Source organism: Hypanus sabinus, chromosome 6 (genome assembly GCF_030144855.1).
Source record: "Hypanus sabinus isolate sHypSab1 chromosome 6, sHypSab1.hap1, whole genome shotgun sequence".
In the NCBI taxonomy this organism is placed as follows: Eukaryota; Metazoa; Chordata; class Chondrichthyes; order Myliobatiformes; family Dasyatidae; genus Hypanus; species Hypanus sabinus.
The window spans coordinates 173904853-173927088 of NC_082711.1; the positions used below are offsets into that span (position 1 = coordinate 173904853).

Sequence of the window (22236 nt, forward strand, 5' to 3'; positions counted from 1 at the left end):
GAGACTTCTCAGTAAGGCGTCCAACAATAATCAGCCAGCATTAATGCATTCCAGTTGCCCTGATATCGTTGTGTCCTGGTGAAACCTTTCACCATGCTCATAATGACAGTGCCAGGACTTGCAGGGAAGAAGTCTAACTGGGAATGCAGAAAAAGAATCTTTCGAGACATGTTGCACTTCATGGTTTTGTATGCTTGAAGCACGTTGTCAACCAGCTGCACATAGTTTGGTGCTCTGTAGTTGACAAGAAAATTTTCATCATCCTTGAATACCTTCCATGCGATTTTCTCAGGTCCCACTAGAAGTTCTTTGGATTGCCTGTCATTGGTGACCTGTTTTATTGCCTTCCTTAAGCTTGGCGTCAGTTATTCTGATGAGTTATGAATTGAAATAATAGATAAAAATGATTTTTTTTAAAAAATGGTGCATGATAAGGAAATTTTGTGGTGATTTTCATGATCAGCAGCCCCAAATCCATAAGATACACCCAAAAATATTCAGGATGTAAAATCTTTGTTGTCCAGTGTTATTCAAATTCTGATTCATTTATTTACTGTCTGTACATTGAAAACATACAGTGAAATGTGCCATTAATGTTAACAACTTAAAGATGTGCAAGTGTGTTCACATATTCCAGCGGCAACATAGGGAACAACAGAAAAACTAACCTTAACCTGCTCCAAGATCAATGTAACCCTGCCCTCTCACATAGCCTTCCATTTTTTCTTTCCTCCTATCCAAGAGTCTCTTAAATGTCCCTAAAGAATCTATGGGTGGTGGGGTGGAGATACATCTCTACCAAAGGCACTCCTTTCCTCTGCTTGCTTGCAGGTCACCCTGCTTAGCCCCCTGATCAAGGTTACATGAAGCCACAGGAGCAGGTGGTGGATGGTCATATCAGCAGCCAGTGCAGATCACAAGTCCTGGTTATGTGACCACTGACACTGGCAGACAATCTCTGAAGAGTATTGATAACGGCTGGAGTCACCCATCTTGTAAAGATGCTGCCCAGAAGAAGGCAATGGCAAACCACTTCTGCAGAAAAATTTGACAAGAACAATCATAGTCGTTGAAAGACCACGATCGCCCACGTCATACGATACGGCACATGATGAGTGAAAGAATCTGCCTCTACCACCATCCCCGTCAACACGTTCCATGCACCTACCACTCGGTGTAAAAAATCTATCTCAATACTTTCCTCCCATCACCTTAAAGTTATGCCCCCTTGTATTAGCCATTTTCGCCCTGGGGAATAAAGTAAGATCTCAAAGTGTTTTACAGGCACAAAGTACTTATGGAATACCATCATAATGTAGGAAACACAACAGCCCACTTTTACTTAGCAAAGTCCCACAAGGAGTAGTGATGGAGGTCCAGTTGAGCAGTTTTTAGTGAGGGCAGGTACAGATGTCCTGCTTATTTACCTATTTACATATGCCCATAACTTCTACAGGGGCATAAACCTTCCACAGCAGCTCGCCAGAGTCCTCTGTCCCAGGCCAACAGTCAGAGTCATAGAATAGTACAGCTCAGAAACAGACCCTTCAGCCCATCTAGTCCATGCTGAAACCATTTAAACCGCCTACACCAAGACCATAGCCATCCATGTACCCATCCAAAACTTCACCTAAACGTTGAGCTTGCACGCATCACTTGTGCTGGCAGCTCGTTCCACACTCTTACGACCCTCTGAGTCAAGAAGCTGTCCTGCTCTTGTCCAAAATAGAGCCACCTGAGATGATATCTTATTCAACATCAGATGAATGACACCCACATTCCAGAAGCCTGACACACCCAACAGCAGAGCACTCTTCTGGGACCCTGTTGGAGCATTTGGTGCTCAGGATTCTGGAATGTGGGACAATCAGGTGATTGGCAGCCAGGGCTGAAAGGCTGAATGTTCCCGTTCCGAATGTATTGATCCTGGATGAAAACTGGGAATCTTAATGGAAAGAACACTTTGGAGCTATGGTGACTGGAGGGAAATCAAGACTGGGCGAGGGATCACTGGAGGGGCTGTGATAGACCAGCAAATGGATTTGCAGTGTGGCAATGCAATTTGCAAAACTGATAGCAGCTTATTTCAGCCTGAGCAAGTGCTTTCAAAGAGGAGAGGTTGACAACAGGGAGTGGGGGTGAAATTCAGTATCTAATATCTTGTTAAATATTAAACATTCTTGCTTGAAAGCATGTTACACTTCTAACACAGCCATGGTATAAGGAAAATATATGGAGCTTCTCACATTTTAACACTTGCCTCACTGTGTTTAAGCACATCATTCAGAATCTTCTTTCTAAATTCCAAGCCTGCTTGGCATTTTGATTGAATACAGAATGGATCTTGCATATTACTGTAAGCCTAGCCCAGATAATTTTACGCCCACATTTATGCATTTATTGTTGTGTTATCCAGCAGATATTTGTTCTGCCACTGTAATGTTATTATTTTGTGGCCTGCAGACAAGTCCTACCAGGGCCTTGTGCTAATATTATTTTGTAACAGTATGTGATATTGTACAGTACTGTGCAAGTCTTAGGTACATATATAGCTACAGCTAGGGTGCCTAACACTTTGGTACAATATTGTATTTGTCAACATGGATCAGAAAGCAAGTTTTATATCTGGCGGGAGCAAAGGATGTTGGGAATGGCAAGGATCAAGTGCCGTGGGACAGGTGGCAGAGAAGGAGTGCCAGGGGCGGGGGTGGGTGTTGTGGGTGCAGACACACCCAGCCCTGAGACACCAGGCAAGGTCATTTGATTTTGAGCAATTGGTTTACTGATCATTACAGAATGTCCCTCTGACACTTCCTGCTCCCTTCCCCTTTTCCCAACCATGATTCCTCTCTCCCTGCCCCCTTCCCACTCTCAGTCCACAATGGAGACCCAGATCAGAATCAGGTTTATCGTCACTCACGTAGGTCATGAAATTTGTTTTTTTTTGCATCAGCAGTGCAGTGCAATACGTAAAATTACTACAGTTTAGTGGAAAGCCTCAGGCACCCTGGCTATATATACTGGATGTGCCTAAGATTTTTGCACAGTACTCTAACTTTATGTGCTGTGTATGACTGTATATACTGTGTTTCGTACCTTAGCCCAGAGGAATATAGTGCTGTTTCATTTAACTGTAAACATGATGTTTCATCCCTTTACTTGTCCTAACCTCTTACCCAGATGGACTCAACACTCTGATCCTTAGATGTTATATTTTCTGTATCACCGTGGTCTCCTCCTTAGAGTGCTACCCCACTTCCTTTACATTCCTGTATATCCTTCCATGTTACCTGATATCATTAGAAAATAGAATATAGAACGCACAGCACAGAAACAGGCCATTTGGCCCACAGTGTTGTACCAAACCACCTGAAAAGCACATCTCAAACACCCAAACACTCATCCTTCCTATCTACACCATGTCCATATCCCTCCATCTTCCTCACATCCATGTGCCTGTCCAAACGTCTCTTAAAAGCCTCTAATGTATTTGCCTCCACCACACCACACCACCAGGCAGTGCATTCCACCACTCTCTGAGTACCCCTCACGTCTCACCTTCAATGCATGCCTCCTGGTATTTAATTCCCAATCTTCTCCATCCTGCAACCACACTTCTGTCTTGGCTACTGATGGAAATTGCTGCCTACCCCACTTTGGTTGCTCACTTGTTTCCCCTGGGGAGATTTCTCCATCCTAACAAGCACACTGGTGGATATCAAGAATGTGAACTAACGACGGGGCAGGAAAGTTATGTTCAGGAACAGCTATTACCCTACAACCATCAGGCTCCTTCACTCATCACTTCTCTGCACTGATACAGTGACCGACAGACTCATTTTCAAGGGCTCTTTGCAACTCACAATCTCAATATTATTTTTATTTTCACAGTTTGTTTTCCTTTGGACACGGGTTGCTTATCAGTCTTATGTGTACTTTTTGTAAACTCTGTTGTATTTCTATTTTTTTGTAAATTCCTCCAACAAAATGAATCTCAGGGCAGTATATTGGTGATGTATACATACTTTGAAAATAAATTTGCCTTGAATTTACTGTGAGACTGTGAACTGGCTGACTGATAACACTTAGCCAAAGGACTCATCTGAGAATGTGGTTGAGAGAGAAAATAAATCAGCTAAGATCGAATGGCAGAGCAGACTCAATGAGCCAAGTGACCTAATTCTGCTCCTATATCTTATGGTCTTATGGTCCTTACCAAACACTTCATCACCATTCAGAACTCATTGTGAATGGAAGATATCCCAGAGGAGGCAGCAAAGATGTTCTGTATGATGCAGCCAAGTCCCCAGCCCTGGTTCCCAGCTTCCTACACTTGCATCATTTTTATTTTTAAACTTTGAAGACAATATTTTACAGATGCTTAGCACCAACACACAGACTAATTCTGTACGTGAAGGTGCCACCATGGGATAATTAAAGCAAATGCATTCGCACATTGCAGCAGTCTCAACAAGTCAGACTTCCCAAGGAATCCGCTTAAACCAAAGTTAGTTATCAACACTGAGGGGTACTTGTCTTTATTTAGCAGCCTTCAAGCAGAATGCTGGCTACGTTACAGACACAAAGATGGACGTCTAGCTACAGGAGGATAAAACTGGTTGAGTGATCAAAAGCCTGGTCAGAGCTCAGGCAGGAAGAGAAATGGGAACCAGTGGGGAGAGAGAAAAGAGTATGAGGGGATTTGCAGCGGGGGTTCTTGGCCTGAAGTGATACCAGAGAGTCGGGAGAGTATTGGAGTTCTGAGTAGGTAGTTTTGGAGAAAGGCAGGGGTGAAAGCACAAAGGAAAAGGTGAGCATTTTGAAATGAGGATGTGAAAGGTGGAGAACAGAGACTGTGTGTGCGTGTGTGTTGGAGAGTATGGATCGGTGGTGAGACAGGGCTTCAGCACTGGAATTTAAAGGGGGTATAGAATGGGGTGTTAGCCAAGGGTAAGGAGTGCTGGTGGGAAGAGAGGAGAGACTGAGAATATGTTACAAAGGGAAGTCAGTGGAATCAGCAATGTCGAAGATACAGCATAGAACAATACAGGCTATTTGGCGCACAATGTTGTGCCAACTATTTAACCTATCTAATATCAGTCTAACCCTTCCCTCCTACAAAACTCTCCATTTTTCTTTCATCCATGTACCTATCTAAGAGATTCTTAAATGTTCCTAATGTATCTGCCTCCACCACCATCCCAGGCAGGGCATTCCAAACACCCACCACTCTCTGTGTAAAGAACTTACCTCTGACATCCCCCCCACAAATGCTTTCCTCCAATCACTTTAAAATGATGCCTCCTCACATGGACCATTTCAGTCCTGAGAAAAAGTCTCTGGCTGTCCACTTGATCTATATCTCTTATCATCTTGTATACCTCTATCAAGTGCAAAGAGAAAAGCCTGAGCTCACTTAACCTTTCCTCATAAGACATGCTCTGTAATCCAGGCAGCATCCTGGCAAATCCCCTCAGCACCCTAAAGCTTCAAAATCAGAATCGGGTTTAATAGGTGTGAAATTTGTTGTTTTGCAGCAACGGTACATTGCAATGCATAATAACAAAAACAATAAATTACAGTAAGAAATATACTATGTGTGCAGGGTCCAGACCTACCCCCCCCCCTCCCCACCGCCCTCTGTAGTTCAGCCTCAGTCCAAAAGGAGTTCAGTTTCCGTGTCGCCTCAAGGCTTGCTGTTGGAGAGATTTACACAACCAGCTCTCCTTTGCACAAGGCTGCTAGCCAGCGGTGAAAGCTGAAAGTGAGAGAAAAAGGAGCAACTCTTAAAGAACAAAAACTAATTGAGAAAATAGCTGGGATTCCCTTCATTTATTTGGGACACTCTGCCCCTCAATTGGGACAGGACACTGTTACCAAACATTTTCTAACTAGGGTCAGAGGCGTTCACATCGTGGGGCCTTTGAACACTACCCCATGCTTAGGGCAAACAGTTTTTAAATGGCATCAGGCGTGTGTTTTTTTTTTGTGATGATTTTTTTTGTTACTGATAGTTGCTGAGAAATAAACAGGAAGACAATTCAGAACAGTTTTGCTCACTGCATTTTGAAGCATTCAAGCGCTTAGAGACACCAGAAACGGCCGGGAGTGAAAATGATATGATTTCACTATTTCAATAAGTTAGGAACTATGAAGAATTTGAAGGTATCAACAATCATCTTGAATATTAATTTTGGTCCCAACCGGGCACATCTCTCACCTGTGGCTCCGAATAGCTGTTGGCATGTGACAGCGCCCACACCCGGTACTCTGCTTCACAGTCAATTAAATCAGCCCCAGTTAAGCAGCATAGTGTCCCAAACAAACAAGAGAATCTCAGCTATTTTCTAGATTAGTTTTTGTTAGTTTAGAGTTGTCCCAAATAAGCGGCTGCCTTGTCTAACTGTTGGTCCAATTACCCAATTCCTCTTCAGACATAATCTGCCTGGCGTCAGTGGTCACATAACCAGGACTTGAGCTGCTCATACAACCATCTACCACCTGCTCCTGTGGCTTTATGTGACCCTGATCAGGGGGCTAAGCAGGTGCTACACCTTGCCCAAGGGTGACCTACAGGCTAGTGGAGAGAAGGAGCATCTTACACCTCCTTTGGTAGAGATGTATCTCTATCCCACCGAGCCGTGATTAAGCTATGGTTAAATTGGGGGTCGCTCGAAGGGCCTGTTCTGCACTGTATCCAAATGAATAAATATATAGATAGATAAATAAGAAAATAAATAATACTGAGAACATGAGTTGAAGAGTCTTTGAAAGTGAGTCTGTAGGTTGTGGAACCAATTCAGTGTTGAAGAGAGTGAAGTTATCCACGCTGGTTCAGGAGCCTGATGGTTGTAGGGTGATAACTGTTCCTGAACCTGATGGTGTGGGACCTAAGGCTCCTGTACCTCCTGCCTGATGGCAGTAATGAGAAGAGAGCATGGCCTGGACGATTGAAGTCCTTGATGATGGACACTGCTTTCCTCTGACAGCACTCCAAGTAGTGTGCTGTATGCCCTTCTGCACCGCCTATCGGCATGTGCAGCCGGTAGGTGAACTAGTGCTAGATGTTGAGAAAAGGTCCTTCAGAACCTCCGAGTGATTTGGCAATCAAGGGTTTGAGAGAAGCGAGAGAAATCAATGTTGCACTCTTCCCCAGTAATAAAGATGATTTCATTTCTCTGTCAATATAACCAAGTCTTTGAGCAAAGGGAATTAACTGTGACCTTCAGAAAACATCTCACTTAAAGTCCCTCATAAAGCTGCAGCAAAATAAAACAAAACCCTAACAGAATCAAAGGTGTAATGCTAATTGGACCGAAACTGGCTTGACAAGAAGCAGAAGGTAACCATTAATGGAAATTACTTGAATGACAGCTTTGATTAATGGAGTCTCGCAAGGATCAATGCTTGGACCTCTGCCTTTCATTATACTGATTTAGACAAGAATGATTCAATTTCCTAATGATTGACCTATGTACAAAATTAAGGCATGGCAACGATTTGGAAATCAGTTGCTGGGAGTGAAGCTCTGAGGGTCTGAGAGAGGTGTCACAAGTGCGGTTCAGCCTTAATGATCGTTAGGTGAAGCATTTGAGGTAATTCTGCAGGCTGCAGCCGGAAAAGATGTGGGCAGCTAACAAAGTCACTGAAAGTGTCCCTCTGATATGAAGAAATAACCACCGAGGGACAGGTGTCAGAATACGTAACCAAGTGAATCAATTTACATTAAGTCCAATTGGGTTGTGTTGACATTCAGTGACATATTTCCATCTGGTTGCAATCTCTGTAAAGGAACAATATGCATTTTGATAGCACCTTTTATGACCTCACAAAGCAAGTCTTACTTGATGAATGAACTGCAGGCAGTTAGCACACAGCAAGTGCCCACCAATCTGACAATAACCCAATAATTCAATTCATTTCTACTGACACTGGCATTTAAGAATGATGCGAAGATTAAAGGAATCAGAATCAGGTTTAATATCACTAGTGTATGTCGTGAAATTTGTCATTATGCAGCAGCAGTACATTGCAGGACATAGGGGCAGCACAGAATCAGAATCTGGTTTATTATCACCGGCATGTGACATGAAATTTGTTAACTTAGCAGCCGCAGTTCAGTGCAATACATAATATAGAAAAAAAGTAATAATAAATAAGTAAATCAATTACAGTATACATATATCGAATAGATTAAAAATTGTGCAAAAACAAAAATAATATATATTTTAAAAGTGAGGTAGCGTCCAAGGGTTCAATGTCTGGATGTGTTTAAACTACATAGTGGGGGGGAGGGGATGAACTGGAAGTATAAGGATGGAGTTAAAGGGAAAGTGAAAACAAGAAAAGTTAAAAAGGACAACAGAATCAATGGTGTAGAAAGCTCAAGAAGAGATCATACGGTATGGCCAAGTTAAATAGGAATTGATATGAAAGGAGAGGGGAAAAACGAATTTTAAAAAATGCACAAAGTATAAGGAATAAAGTAGATGAGCTTGAGGCTCAGTTGGAAATTGGCAAGTACGATGTTGTGGGAATAACAGAGACATGGCTTCGAGCAAATAGGGCCTGGGAAATGAATATTCAAGGATATACATCTTATTGAAAGGACAGACTGACTGGCAGAGGGGGTGGGGTGGCTCTGTTGGTGAGGAATGATATTCAGTCCCTTGCGAGGGGGAACATAGAATCAGGGGATGTAGAGTCAGTATGGATAGAACTGAGAAATTCTCAGGATAGAAAGACCCTAATGGGAGTTATCTACAGGTCCCCAAACAGCAGTCTGGATGTAGGGTATAATTTGAATGAAGAGTTAAATTTGGCATGTCGCAAAGGTAATGATACAGTTGTCATGGGTGATTTCAACATGCAGGTAGACTGGGAGAATCAGAATTGTACTGGACCCCAAGAAAGGGAGTTTGTGGAGTGCCTCCAAGATGGATTATTAGAACAGCTTGTACTGGAGCCCTCCAGGGAGAAGTCAATTCTAGATTTAGCGTTGTGCAGTGAAACGGATTTGATCAGGGACCTCGAGGTAAAGGAACCTCTAGGAGGTAGTGATCATAATATGATATGTTTTAACCTACAATTTGAGAAGGAGAAGGGAAAATCGGATGTGTCAGTATTACAGTTGAACAAAGGGAATTATGGAGCTATGAGGGAGGAGCTGGCCAAAGTTCAATGGAACAATACCCTAGCAGGGAAGACAGTGGAACAAAAATGGCAGGTATTTCTGGGAATAATGCAGAAGGTGCAGGATCGGTTCATTCCAAAGAGGAAGAAAGATCCTAAGGGGCGGCCATGGCTGACGAGGGAAGTAAAGGGCAGTATAAAAATAAAAGAGAAGAAGTATAACAGGGAAACCGGAGGACCGGGAAGCTTTTAAAGAGCCACAGAAGATAACAAAAAAGGCAATATGCCAAGAAAAAATGAGGTATGAAGGTAAACTAGCCAAGAATATAAAGGAGGATAGTAAAAGCTTCTTTAGGTATGTGAATAGCAAAAAAAAAGTTAAGACCAAAATTGGGCCATTGAAGACAGAAACGGGTAAATTTATTATGGGGAACAAGGAAATGGCAGATGAGTTGAACAGGTACTTTGGATCTGTCTTCACTAGGGAAGACACAAACAATCTCCCAGATGTAATAGTGGCTAAAGGAACTAGGGTAAAGGATGAACTGAAGGAAATTTATATTAGGCAAGAAACGGTGTTGGATAGACTGTTGAGTCTGAAGGCTGATAAGTCCCCGGGACCTGATGGTCTGCATCCCAGGGTACCTAAAGAGGTGGCTCTAGAAATCGTGGACACATTGGTAATCATTTTCCAATGTTCTATAGATTCAGGAACAGTTCCTGCTGATTGGAGGGTGGCTAATGTTGTCCCACTTTTCAAGAAAGGAGGGAGAGAGAAAACAGGGAATTATAGACCAGTTAGCCTGATGTTAGTGTTGGGAAAGATGCTGGAGTCAATTATAAAAGAGGAAATTATGACACATTTGGATAGCAGTAGAAGGATCAGTCCGAGTCAGCATGAATTTATGAAGGGAAAATCATGCTTGACTAACCTTCTGGAGTTTTTTGAGGATGTAGCTATGAAAATGGACAAGGGAGAACCAGTGGATGTAGTGTACCTGGACTTCCAGAAAGCTTTTGATAAAGTCCCACATAGGAGATTAGTGGGCAAAATTACAGCACATGATATTGGGGGCAGAGTACTGACATGGATTGAAAATTGGCTGGCTGACAGGAAACAAAGAGTAGAGATTAACGGGTCCCTTTCGGAATGGCAGGCTGTCACCAGTGGGGTACCGCAAGGTTTGGTGCTGGGACCGCAGCTGTTTACAATATACGTTAATGATTTAGATGAAGGGATTAAAAGTAACATCAGCAAATTTGCTGATGACACAAAGCTGGGTGGCAGTGTGAAATGTCAGGAGGATGTTATGAGAATGCAGGGGGACTTGGACAGGTTGGGTGAGTGGGCAAATGTATGACAGATGCAGTTTAATGGGGATAAATGTGAGGTCATCCACTTTGGTGGCAAGAACAGAAAGGCAGATTACTATCTAAATGGAGTCAAGTTAGGAAAAGGGGAACAAGATCTAGGTGTTCTTGTACCTCAGTCAATGAAAGCAAGCATGCAGGTACAGCAGGCAGTGAAGAAAGCTAATGGCATGCTGGCTTTTATAACAAGAGGATTTGAGTATAGGAGTAAAGAGGTCTTTCTGCAGCTGTACAGGGCCCTGGTGAGACCCCACCTGGAGTATTGTGTGCAGTTTTGGTCTCCAAATTTGAGGAAGGACATTCTTGCTATTGAGGGAGTGCAGCGTAGGTTCACAAGGTTAATTCCCGGAATGGCGGGACTGTCATATGTTGAAAGATTGGAGCAACTGGGCTTGTATACACTGGAATTTAGAAGGATGAGAGGAGATCTGATTGAAACATATAAGATTATTAAGAGATTGAACACGCTGGAGGCAGGAAGCATGTTCCCACTGATGGGTGAGTCCAGAACTAGAGGCCACAGTTTAAGAATAAGGGGTAGGCCATTTAGAACAGAGATGTGGAAAAACTTTTTCACCCAGAGAGTGGTGGATATGTGGAATGCTCTTCCCCAGAAGGCAGTGGAGGCCAAGCCTCTGGATGCATTCATGAGAGAGTTAGATAGAGCTCTTATAGATAGCAGAGTCAAGGGATATGGGGAGAGGGCAGGAATAGGGTACTGATTGTGTATGACCAGTCATGATCACAGTGAATGGCGGTGCTGGCTAGGAGGGCCGAATGGCCTACTCCTGCACCTACTGTCTATTGTCTATTTAGGAATCGGATGGCAGAGGGGAAAAAGCTGTTCCCGGATCACTGAGTGTGTGTCTTCAGGCTTCTGAACCTCCTACCTGATGGTAACAGTGAGAAAAGGATATGCCCTGAGTGCTGGACGCTGCCGTTCTGAAACACCACTCCTTGAAGTTGTCCAGGGTACTTTGTAGGCTAGTATCCTAGATGGAGCTGACTAACTTTACAATCCTCTACAGCTTCTTTCTATCCTGCGCAGTAGCCCTCCCTCACCCGCCCTACACACCAGACAGTGATGCAGTCTGTCAGAATGCTCTCCATGGTACATCTATAGCTTTGAGTGTCTTTGTTGATATACCAAATCCCTAAAAACTAATGAAGTGTAGGAGTTGTCTTGCCTTCTTTATAACTGCGTTGATATGTTGGGACCAGGTTAGATCCTCAGAGATCTTCACACCCAGGAACTTGAAACTGCTCACTCTCTCCACTTTTGATCCCTCTATGAGGGTTGGTATGTGTTCCCTTCCTGAAGTCCACAATCAGCTCTTTCGTCTTACTGACGTTGAGTGCCAGGTTGTTGCTGTGGCACCTCTCCATTAGTTGGCAGATCTCACTCCTGTACACACTCTTGTCACCATCTGAGATTTTACCAACAATGGTTGTATCAATTTATAGATGGTATTTGAGCTATGCCTAGCTATACAGTTGTGTGTATATCGAGAGTAGAGCAGTGGGCTAAGCACACACCCCTGAGGTGCGCCAGTGTTGATCGTCAGCGAGCAGGAGATGTTATCATCAATCTGCACATATTGTGGTCTTCTGATTAGGAAGTCGAGGATCCAGTTGCAGAGGGAGGTACAGAGGCCCAGGTTCTGCAACTTCTTAATCAGGATTGTGGGAACGATGGTATTAAATGCTGAGCTGCAGTTGATGAACAGCTTCCTGACATAGGTGTTTGTGTTGTCCAAGTGGTCTAAAGCCATGTGAAGAGTCATTGAGATTAAATCTGCCATTGACCTATTATGATGGGACCAGGTCCATGCTGAGGCAGGAGTTCAGTCTAGTCATGACCAACTTCTCAAAGTATTTCATCACTGTTGATATGACTGCTACCAGGCAATAGCCATTAAAGCAGCTCACATTATTCTTCTTAGGCACTGGTATAATTGTTGCCTTTTTGAAGCAAGTGGGAACTTTCACCCATAGCAGTGAGAGGTTGAAAATGTCCTTGAATACTCCCGTCAATTGGTTGGCACAGGGTTTTCAGAGCCTCACCAGATGATCCATCGGGACCTTCTGCTTTGCGAGGGTTCACTCTCTTTAAAGACAGCCTGACATTGACCTCTTAGACAGAGATCACAGGGTCATCAGGTGCAGCAGGGATCTTCACAGCTGTAGTTCTGTCTCCCTTTCAAAGCGTGCATAGAAGGTGTTGAGTTCATCTGGTAGTGAAGTATCGTTGCCATTTATGCAGTGGTTAGCACCACTTGTTACAATACCAGAGAGTGTGTGACTTTTCCACCAGTTGCTCTGGTTTCCTGCAATCCAAAGACATATCAGTTGGTAGGTTAATTGGTCATTGTAAATTGTCCCAGGAGTAGGCCAGGGTTCAATTAGGGTTTGCTGGGCAGTGTAGCTCAAAGGGCCAGAAGGGTCTTTATCTCAATCAATCAATTAGTCAATCAATAAATAAATTGCAATGAGAAATATATATGTATAAATTAAATTGAATAAGTAGTGCAACAGAAAAGCCAAACAAAAAGAAAACAAAATATATATTGAGCTAATGTACATGTGTTCAATGTCCATTCAGGAATCTGATGGTGGGGGTGGGGGGGAAGAAGCTATTCCTGAATCATTGAGTGTGTGTCTCCAGGCCCCAGTAGCTCCTCTCTGATGTTAGCAATGAGAAGAGGTCATGCACAGGGTGATAGAGGCCCCTGATGATGGAGGCTGCCAGTTTCTTTTATACAGGGGGTGGTAAGTGCCTGGAATAGGCTTCCATAGGTAGCGGTGAAGCAGTATGATTGCATTATTTAAGAAGCTTTTAAACAGGCACATGAATATGCAGGAAATGGAGGGATATGGGTGATGTGCAGGCAGAGTTCCTGCAAGAGGACCACAACCTTGTCATTGAGTTTGGAGGCTTGTGTGCCTCAATGACCCGGAGAGCTATGTTGGCTGGAGTCAGGGCTTTATGCTCTGGCTCTTGGTACGGTCACCCTTGCCAAACAGGTCAAAGGGTTGAGGCCAGACTAAGAGTGGTCCGTCAGTCCTCCAGGTTCAGGGTTCAGCTCAGGGCTAACAACCCTGACTGGTAAAACAAAATTGTCATGGAAACAGCAATGAAGATTCAGTCTGCATCTGAGTATAAAGGTATTCCTTCTCCTGACTCTTCACCCACGACTTGCTTGGCTGACAGTGGTGAAAACTGAGAGGAAGCTACAGACGAGATGAAGGATGCCTAAACACTGCCAGAGGCGGAGGATCTTCATTGCTGCCCTCAATGCCAGTGGTGTATCAGGCAGTAAGTAAGAAGCAGGCAGAGGGGATGTAATTTAATTTGGCATGGTGTTTGACACAGACGTTGTGGACAGAAGGGATTATTCCTGTGTGGTTAGAAGATAATCATTGTTCAGTTCACCAAGACAGAATTCCCTTTGCTTCTCTATGAATGATGCCCTGTTCATAACATTTGATTGCTCACCTCAAACACAACATCTTTGGCGTTCCACTGCTAGGAACAGTTGAATTAATCACCTAGAAGACATAAGACCATAAGATAGAGGAGCAGAATGAGGCCATTCAGCCCATCTGGTCTGCTCTGCCATTCAATCATGGCTGATTTATTTTTGTTCCCAACCCCATTTTCCAGCCCTTTCCCTGTAACCTTTGACACCCCTACTAATCAAGAACCTAAAAACCTCTGCTTTAAATATACCCAATGACTTGGTCTCCACAGCCAAACGTGGCAATGAATTCCACAGATTCACCATCCTCTGGCTAAAGAAATTCCACCTCATCTCTGTTCTAGAGGGCCATCTTGTATTTCGAGGCTGGGCCCTTTGGTCCGAGACTCCCCCCCCCCCACCCGCCATTGGAAACATCCTCCCCCCAGCCAGTCTATCTAGGTTTCTCAGTGTTCGGTGGGTTTCAATGAGACCCTCACCATTCTTCTAAACTCCGGAGGGTACAGGACCAGAGCCATCAAACGCTGACCTGACTCAGAGATGAGAGTGTAGCTACTAAACCAGAGCTGACTCGCAGGTTATTGAAACAAAAACATGCAGAACACATGTATTCTCTTATATTTTTGTATTAATACAAGAGGTCAGCCACTGGAATCAGAATCAGGTTTATTATCTCTGAAATATATAGTGAAATGTGTTGTTTTGAGACATCATTACATAATAAAATATACTATAAATTGTAATAAGAAATATATATTTTAAAATTAAATAAGTAGCACAAAAAGAGAACAAAAATAGCAAGGTAGTGTTCATTGTCTGTTCAGAAATCTGACGGCTGAAGGGAAGAAGCTGTTCCTAAACCGTTGAGTGCATGTCTGCAAGTATGGCATGTCCTGGGTGGTGGGGACCTTCATGATGGATGCTGTCTTTTTGAGGCATTGCCTTTTGAAGATGTCCTTCATGGTGGGGAGGGTGAACAATAAAAAGCAATGTCACTGTGATGTTATGAAATAAGAATGCCTGCACTAAAACTCCCTGCTTGAGTGCCTCTTGGATACAGCAGAGCATCGCTTGCGGGCACTGTACTGTAATCAGACACTGTACTGTGGCTGGACACACTGTACTGTAACTGGACACTTTACTGTAATGAAAAGTTCTTCAAGGCATTTTCTTTCCAATGCTCTAATCTGATTATTTGCGCCATGGACCACTTATTGATTTCCTTGCCCATCACCAGCCGAGAACTAGAGTCCTTTCAGGTGAATCAGTCTCATGTTTGATCAGTTTGCTTTAGGTTTACGCCTCACTGGATTCCCTGTTCTGCTGTTGCTGAAGGTCGTAGTCTTTAATGCTTGTTGGTTTCCTCTCTCGTAGTTCGTAATAAATCTGCTGCTTCTGACGACTTCAGAGAAAAATCATAGGTACATTGAAAAACCTGGGTTACTTGTATCTTGTAAACACGAGGAAATCTGCAGATGCTGGAAATTCAAACAACAACACAACAAAATGCTGGTAGAGCACAGCAGGCCAGGCAGCATCTATAGTGAGAAGCGCTGTCGACGTTTCGGGCTGAAACCCTTCAGGATTGCATTTCAAGTCAAGTTTACTGTCAGGTAACTATATACATGTAGATCCTCATACGAGTCAGCGTTTCTCTGAACCAGCGTGTAAAGCACTGTGGTAAAGCGAAGTTAACAAATTTCACGACACATGCTGGTGATAATAAACCTGATTCTGATTCTAGAATACAGAACACATTATAACTTATGAGAGTATGGGTGAAATTTACAGATGGATTGCACATTAATAAACAAAAGTGCATATATTAAATGGTGTAAAAATATGGAACAGATTAACCAGTGACACTTCGAATGCGAAGTGGCAGGGAGTTCAGAAGCCTAATGGCTTGAGGGAAGAAACTGTTTCCCATCCTGACTGTTCTTGTCTTTATGTATCAGAGTACACCACGCTCCTGATAAATGTCCCTGATGGAGGGTAGGGAGACCTCTATGATCCTCTCAGCCCTTCTCACAGTTCTTTGTAGGGGCTTCTGGTCTGATGCTCGGCTGCTCTTGTACCAGAATGAGATGCAACTTTTCAGAACGCTCTCAACGGTTCTCCTATAAAATGCAGTTAAATGGGGGAGGGAGGGAAGCATTGGTTTCCTTAATCTCCTTAGGAAGTGAAGATGCTGGTCTGCTTTCCCACATATCAGTAACTCCTCAAAAGCACATCCTTTTAAAATGCTTTGACAATCTTGTCTTTCTTTTGCACTGGTTCGAAGAGGTTCACTATTAAGTGCATTGGCCTCTGTTGGGCAGGCAGCCATGAAAGTCCCAGGAACTAACAACAATATGAAAAGCCTGCTAATCTACTTGTGGTAATTTACGATTCTGAAGAATCCCTTTTCTTTGACCAGTATGGTGTTATGCCTCACACTAACCTGAACTCACGATTTGGCACACGAGGGCAGGTGATCAAACAGTTTGATCAGAACCATCTGGGCAGACCAACCGAAAGGGGGAGATAAAGCTGGAGATACTTGATAAACCTACAGAATATCACCAGGCTAATTTTGATTGTTTTAATTCTTGAAGGAGAAATTCCGGGCAAAATCCCAATCCCTGAAACTTTCCTTCTCTTTGGAGAGGAGGGAACAGGAAAGTGCATACGGATCTCTCAAATGCTTGTGTTCTATTCTGGTCGAGAAAGAAAGCAAATGTACCGAGTCGCTAGTTTTAAAATGAGTGTGGAGGGCAGAACCCGGAAATATTGTGCATGATTCCGGTCGCCCAGTCGGAAGGGTTTGGCCAGCGGGATTATACTCGCCGCTGGTGGAATGGCCCCGCTGCTGCGGATCTTGTGCGTGCACGGTTACCGGCAGAACGAGCGGGCGTTCCGCCAGCGGACCGGCTCCCTGCGGAAGCTGCTGCGGAAGCGGGCAGAGTTGCTCTACATGTCGGCGCCGCTCAGGGTGCCGGCGCAGCAGCTCGCCGCTGCTGGAGACGGTGAGGGCAGCGGGCAGGCCGGGGCGGAGGGCAAGGAGGGGGCGGGTTGTGCGTGGTTAGATTGGAGAAGCTATTCGGCCCGTTTTATCCGTGCTGGTCGGCTTTGGCTCTGCATATCCTTGTCATACCGGCGCCCCCACTAAGTTCTGGTGTCCACACCGTCCGGCACTCAAAGCTGAAGCTTAATAACAACCACGACGTGCCCTTATAAGCTGGTTTATAAATTAGATCATAGAGGCCGAATAAATTCTCTGATCTAATTTGTAACACCCCGCAGTCGTCCCAGAGCTGCGTCAGGGGTGTTCTATAGGACAACTAACCTACTACATTGTCAAGAGGGTGGAGTTTTAAGGAGTGTGATGTAGATCAGAGAGGGAGAGGGAGGTAGTTCCGCAGCTGAAGCTGACAGCAAAGAATTAAATGCAACTGGGGAAGTCTTAGAAGCTGGAATCAAATCGAGTTTGTTGTCATCTGAATAAATACAGTGAAGTATTTAATAATAAACCTGTTTGCAGTAGCATCATAGGCAGTTAGAATCAGACAAAACACTGAATATAAAGTACACATAAATTTTACAAAACGGTGAAGAAAAAGACCGTGTGACACAAAAGTACAGTCAGAAACAAGTCCATGGTAGGTTGTACAACTGGAAAAGGTTAGAGTCAATGTGAAGGATTTGAAAACAAGAAGAATTAAAATTGTGGCTGTTCAGTACCAAAACTTAAACAACATACCTATCTATGTTAGCCAGTCTGCCCTCCATGGGCTCTGTCTACACTTCTTGTTGCCTCAGCAAAACAGCTAGCATAATTAAAGACCTCACTCACTCCCCTGTCCCATCAGTCAGAAGCCTGAAAGCACCTACCACCAAGTTCAAGGGTAACTTCTATCCTGCTATTATCAGATTCTTGAACGGAACTTTTGTACAATAAGATGGACTCTTGGCCTCACAATCTGCCTTATTATGATCTTGCACTTTTCATTTACCTGCACTGCACTTTCTCAGTAGCTTATACACTTTATTCTGGCCTGTTATTTTTTCCCTTCATTCTCCCTTAGTGCATTGTGTAATGATCTGACCTGTACGAATAGTAGGTAATTCAAGCTCTTCATTGTCTGGAAAGGCGGCACAGTGGCGTAGTGGTTAGCACAATGCTTTACTGGGGTTCAACTCCCACCACTGCCTGTAAGCGTTTAAATGTTCACCTCATGACCATGTAGGCTTCCTCCCACAGTCCAAAGACATACTGGTTGGTAAATTAATTGTAAATTGTCCTGTGATCAGGCTGGGATTAAATTGGGGTTGCTGGACAACATGGCTTATTTTGCACTGTATCTCAATAAATAAATAAACAAACAAACAAAGATGACAATAATTAACCGATACCCATACCAAATAGTCTTGTTCAACGAAAGTTTGTCACCACCAGCTTTGAGGCTTTATTCATTTTCCCTGCTTTTAATTTGAACACATTCTTATGGGAAAAGGTTTCAGATTTATACCATCTTTAATGTGAAATTGTGCTTGCTTTTCACCTGGCCCTGAACCATCTAGTTCTCAATTTACGGATTTGTCACCTTGAGCTGCCTGAGGAAATACTTTAACATTATAAATACTTTAATTGTCTTTAACACTCCAATTAGACTTAATCAATACTCAAGAGATTGTAGATTATATTAATTTAGAGATTCAATGCAGAATCAGCCCTTCTAGCCCTTTGAGCCACAGTTCCCTGCAACCCCCAATTTAACCCTAATCTAATCACGAGACAATTTTCCATAACCAATTAACCTACCCAAAGTGCCTTTAGACTCTGGGAAGAAACTATAGGACCAAGAGAAAACCCATGCATTCCACGTGGAGGAAGTATAGAGACTCCTTACAGAGTACCCCAGGATTGAACTCTGAACTCTTGACACCCTGAATTGCAATAGCGCAGCACCATGCTAACCATTACTGTACCATGGTGCCCTTTTTGCCCTGCTGCCCTCCTAATGAGTGATAGAATTGGACAACATTGATCTAGGTCATTCACCTCCAACTTGACCATAACCATCAGTGGATGCATTTCCATGTTAATCCCAGCTCCTGGCACTTGGTCCATCGGCCTCTTTAGCCAAGTGATTCAGCTGCAGCTCTTGTGTCCAAGATCTGTCCCTCAGGCATCAGAGGAGTTTTAACAGGAAGCCGTAACAATAAGAGCATTTTTTAAAAGAGATACAGAAAAGGGACATAGAGGAAGAGGGAGGTAAATTCCAAAACTGAAGGTGACAACAGTGGGTTGAGTGCATCTGGGAAGTGTTAGAAGTTGGAATGAAATCATATTTGTTTCCGCTTGCATAATATATCCAGCAGTATATCTTTCTGAAAATTCCTTCAGGACTCTGGGTGCATCAAGGAAACATTTCTGTGCAAAAAGGTTCATAAATAGGGTGCTGGACAAGAGAATGTACATCAGGTGGATCATGCTGAAGGGAAGTAGAATGAAATGGTCTAGAAGCTGGAAACTTTCAGAAGCCATAATACTGGATTGATAGATTAAACCACAAATGATCAATAAATCAATTTTTTTATATTGTCCTCTCATTGAAGTGTTTACACAGCACCTGTTGGGAAACAGACCAACATTTAGTCACTTGGTTTAGACCAGGGGTTCCCAACCTTTTTAATGCCATGAAGCAGTATTTGTGAAGCTGTTCTACCCATCCTGCAGATCACAGTAATTTGATAGCATCCCCTAAAAGCAAGTAGTTAAAATAAAAGGTGTAGCTTGCTCCAACAATCTGATTCACACTAGGAATCTATTATGTTTTATTCCATCAGAGACTCCATCAACAGAGACAGAGGCAGATAGTCGTGGTTGGTGGTTCTCGAACCCAGAAGAGGAGAGCTTTAATGCTTTGGACCATGTTGAATCCTGCAAAGGAGTAGAGGAATCACTGGAGACCATTGCCAAAGCCATGGCCGAGCTGGGCCCATTCGATGGTATATTGGGCTTTAGTCAAGGAGCAGCTCTCGTGTCCATGATCTGCACCCTCAGGCAGCAGGGAGACCCCAGGTTCCAGTTTAATTTTGCAATCCTCATCGCAGGTTTTAAGAGTAGGTGCAAACTGCACGACCATTTCTACAGTGAGCCCATTACTCTTCCTTCTCTGCACGTATTTGGTGAAACCGACCGGGTCATCCCTGGGGAGCTGAGCCGGGAGCTCTCCACCTCCTTCCTGAATCCTACAGTTCTCACTCACACAGGAGGACATTTTGTCCCAGCCTCTGCACCTCAGAAACAGGTTTACTTTGAATTCTTGGAGAAGTTTCAGCAGAAGTAATCGAGGCCATAAATGCTTGTACCATTAAAAAGTTTACTGGAGATATGATGTGTTCAAGTTTTATTAAAAGTGAAGAAAAAGGAAATCACAAATTATTATTGTTGCAAATTGAAGGGGGAGTATCCATTTTTAAAGAATATGTTAGTAGCTTTATTTGTCACATGTACATCAAATCATTAAGTGAAATGCATCATTTGCATCAAAGATGAACAGATGCTGAGGGCAGCCTGCAAGCATCACCATACTTATGGCACCAACGTACCTTGCCCACAACTTTCTAATCCCTTAACCTGTATACCTTTGGAATGTGGGAGGAAACCGGAGCACCCGGAGGAAAGCCACAAGGTCACGGGGAAAATCCATAGATGCTGCCTACCTTGCTGAGTACCTCCTGAGTAGGTGCTTAGACATTTAGGACTGTCAAAGAAGGATTGTGGTTCTTTGAAATTATACTCCTCAGGGGTATGTAAGTGCTCAGTCATTACGTGTGCTGTTGAGATAGAGGTTTGGGCAAGAAAATATGATTGAGGCAGAGAATCGATAGTTTTGGCAAATGGTTTTGAGATGCACTACAGGGTGCAACTCCTTTAACTTGTTCCCATGTCAAAGGGACCCTTGGAGCACAGTGGCACAGCAGTCAGAAGTGATGTCTCAGCTCTCAGCAATCCGGATTTGATCCTGGTCTTAATGCGGTCTGTGTGGAGTTAGCTCTTTCTGGCTGTGGCAATGCGGGTTTCCACCGGCTGCTTCCATTTCCTCTCAAAGATGTGCTGTGAGTTACCCCTGTATGGGTCAGTGGTAGGAAAATGGGAGAAGTCAATGGGCTTATGAGAGAGAATACAGATAAGTGAGGGAATGGGATAGCTCTGGGAGCTCGCATACATCCAGTAGGCTGAATGGCCTCTTTATATGTTTTATGGAAATATAAAGAACAAACTGCACTAGTTAGCATAATACTGTCACAGCAGCAGTAATCGGGGTTCCATTCCCACCGCCGTCAGGAAGGAGTTTCTGCATTCTCCCTGTGACCATGCGAGTTTCCTGTCACATTCCGATGATGTATGGGTTAGTGGGTTAATTAGTCACAGGGGTGTAATTGGGCAGCACGAGTTTCTTGGGCCAGAAGGGTTTGTTGCCACGCTGCATCTCTAAATAAAAATAAATATTTGTATTGATAAGTTGTTTGTCTCTTGGAGTGAGGGAGGATGAGGGTTGACTTGAGAGAGGTGTACGAGATGTTAAAAGGCACATATCAAGTGGATGGCTAGAGTCTTTCTCCCAGTTAGAAATGGCTAATACGAGGGGATGTAATTTTAAGGTAATTGGAGGGAAGTATGGGAGGAGGGGGTGTCAGGGGTAAGTTCTTTACACAGAGAGTGGAGAGTGCCAAGGGTTATGGATCAGGCTGACACATTTAGGACCATTTAAGGAACTCCTTGATAGGCACATGGATGGTAGAAATGGGGGGCTATGTAGGAGGGAAGGGTTTGATTGATCTTAAGTAGATTAAAACAGAGAACTTGTAGAATGTCTATGAGATGGCTTTTTAGAGCAGCTTATGGTTCAACCCACGAGAGGAAAGGCTACTCTGAGTTGGGTGTTATGTAATGAACCATATTTGATTTGGGAACTTAAGGTAAAGGAACCCTTAGGAGGTAGTGATCATAATATGATAGAATTCACCTGCAATTTGAGAGGGAGAACCTAAAGTCAGATGTATCAGTTTTAAAATTGAGTAAAAGGAATTATAGAGGCATGAGAGAGGAGCTGTCAGAGGTTGACTGGAAGGGGACACCAGCAGAGATGATGGCAGAACAGCAATGGTTGGAGTTTGTGGAAGCCGTTTGGGAGGTGCAGGATAGATACAGTATTTTGCAAAAGTCTTAGGCACATATATATAGATAGGCTGTCTAGGACTT

At 43.5% G+C, this 22236-nt stretch overlaps 1 protein-coding gene across 1 annotated transcript; it reads left to right on the forward strand.

Annotated features, from left to right (window-relative positions):
• The first annotated feature begins 16751 nt into the window (after positions 1-16751).
• On the forward strand, positions 16752-21503 carry ovca2 (OVCA2 serine hydrolase domain containing). Its single transcript, XM_059973588.1, has 2 exons — positions 16752-16990; positions 19815-21503. Exons 1-2 carry the CDS (start codon positions 16822-16824, stop codon positions 20315-20317), a joined length of 672 nt encoding a protein of 223 aa, XP_059829571.1. The 5' UTR covers positions 16752-16821; the 3' UTR covers positions 20318-21503.
• The last annotated feature ends 733 nt before the right edge of the window (positions 21504-22236 follow it).

Coding starts and splice junctions, on each gene's coding strand:
- ovca2 (XM_059973588.1), top strand. CDS start 16,822: ATGGCCCCGCTGCTGCGGATCTTGTGCGTGCACGGTTACCGGCAGAAC. Junction 16,991..19,814: donor GCTCGCCGCTGCTGGAGACG/GTGAGGGCAGCG, acceptor TTATTCCATCAG/AGACTCCATCAACAGAGACA.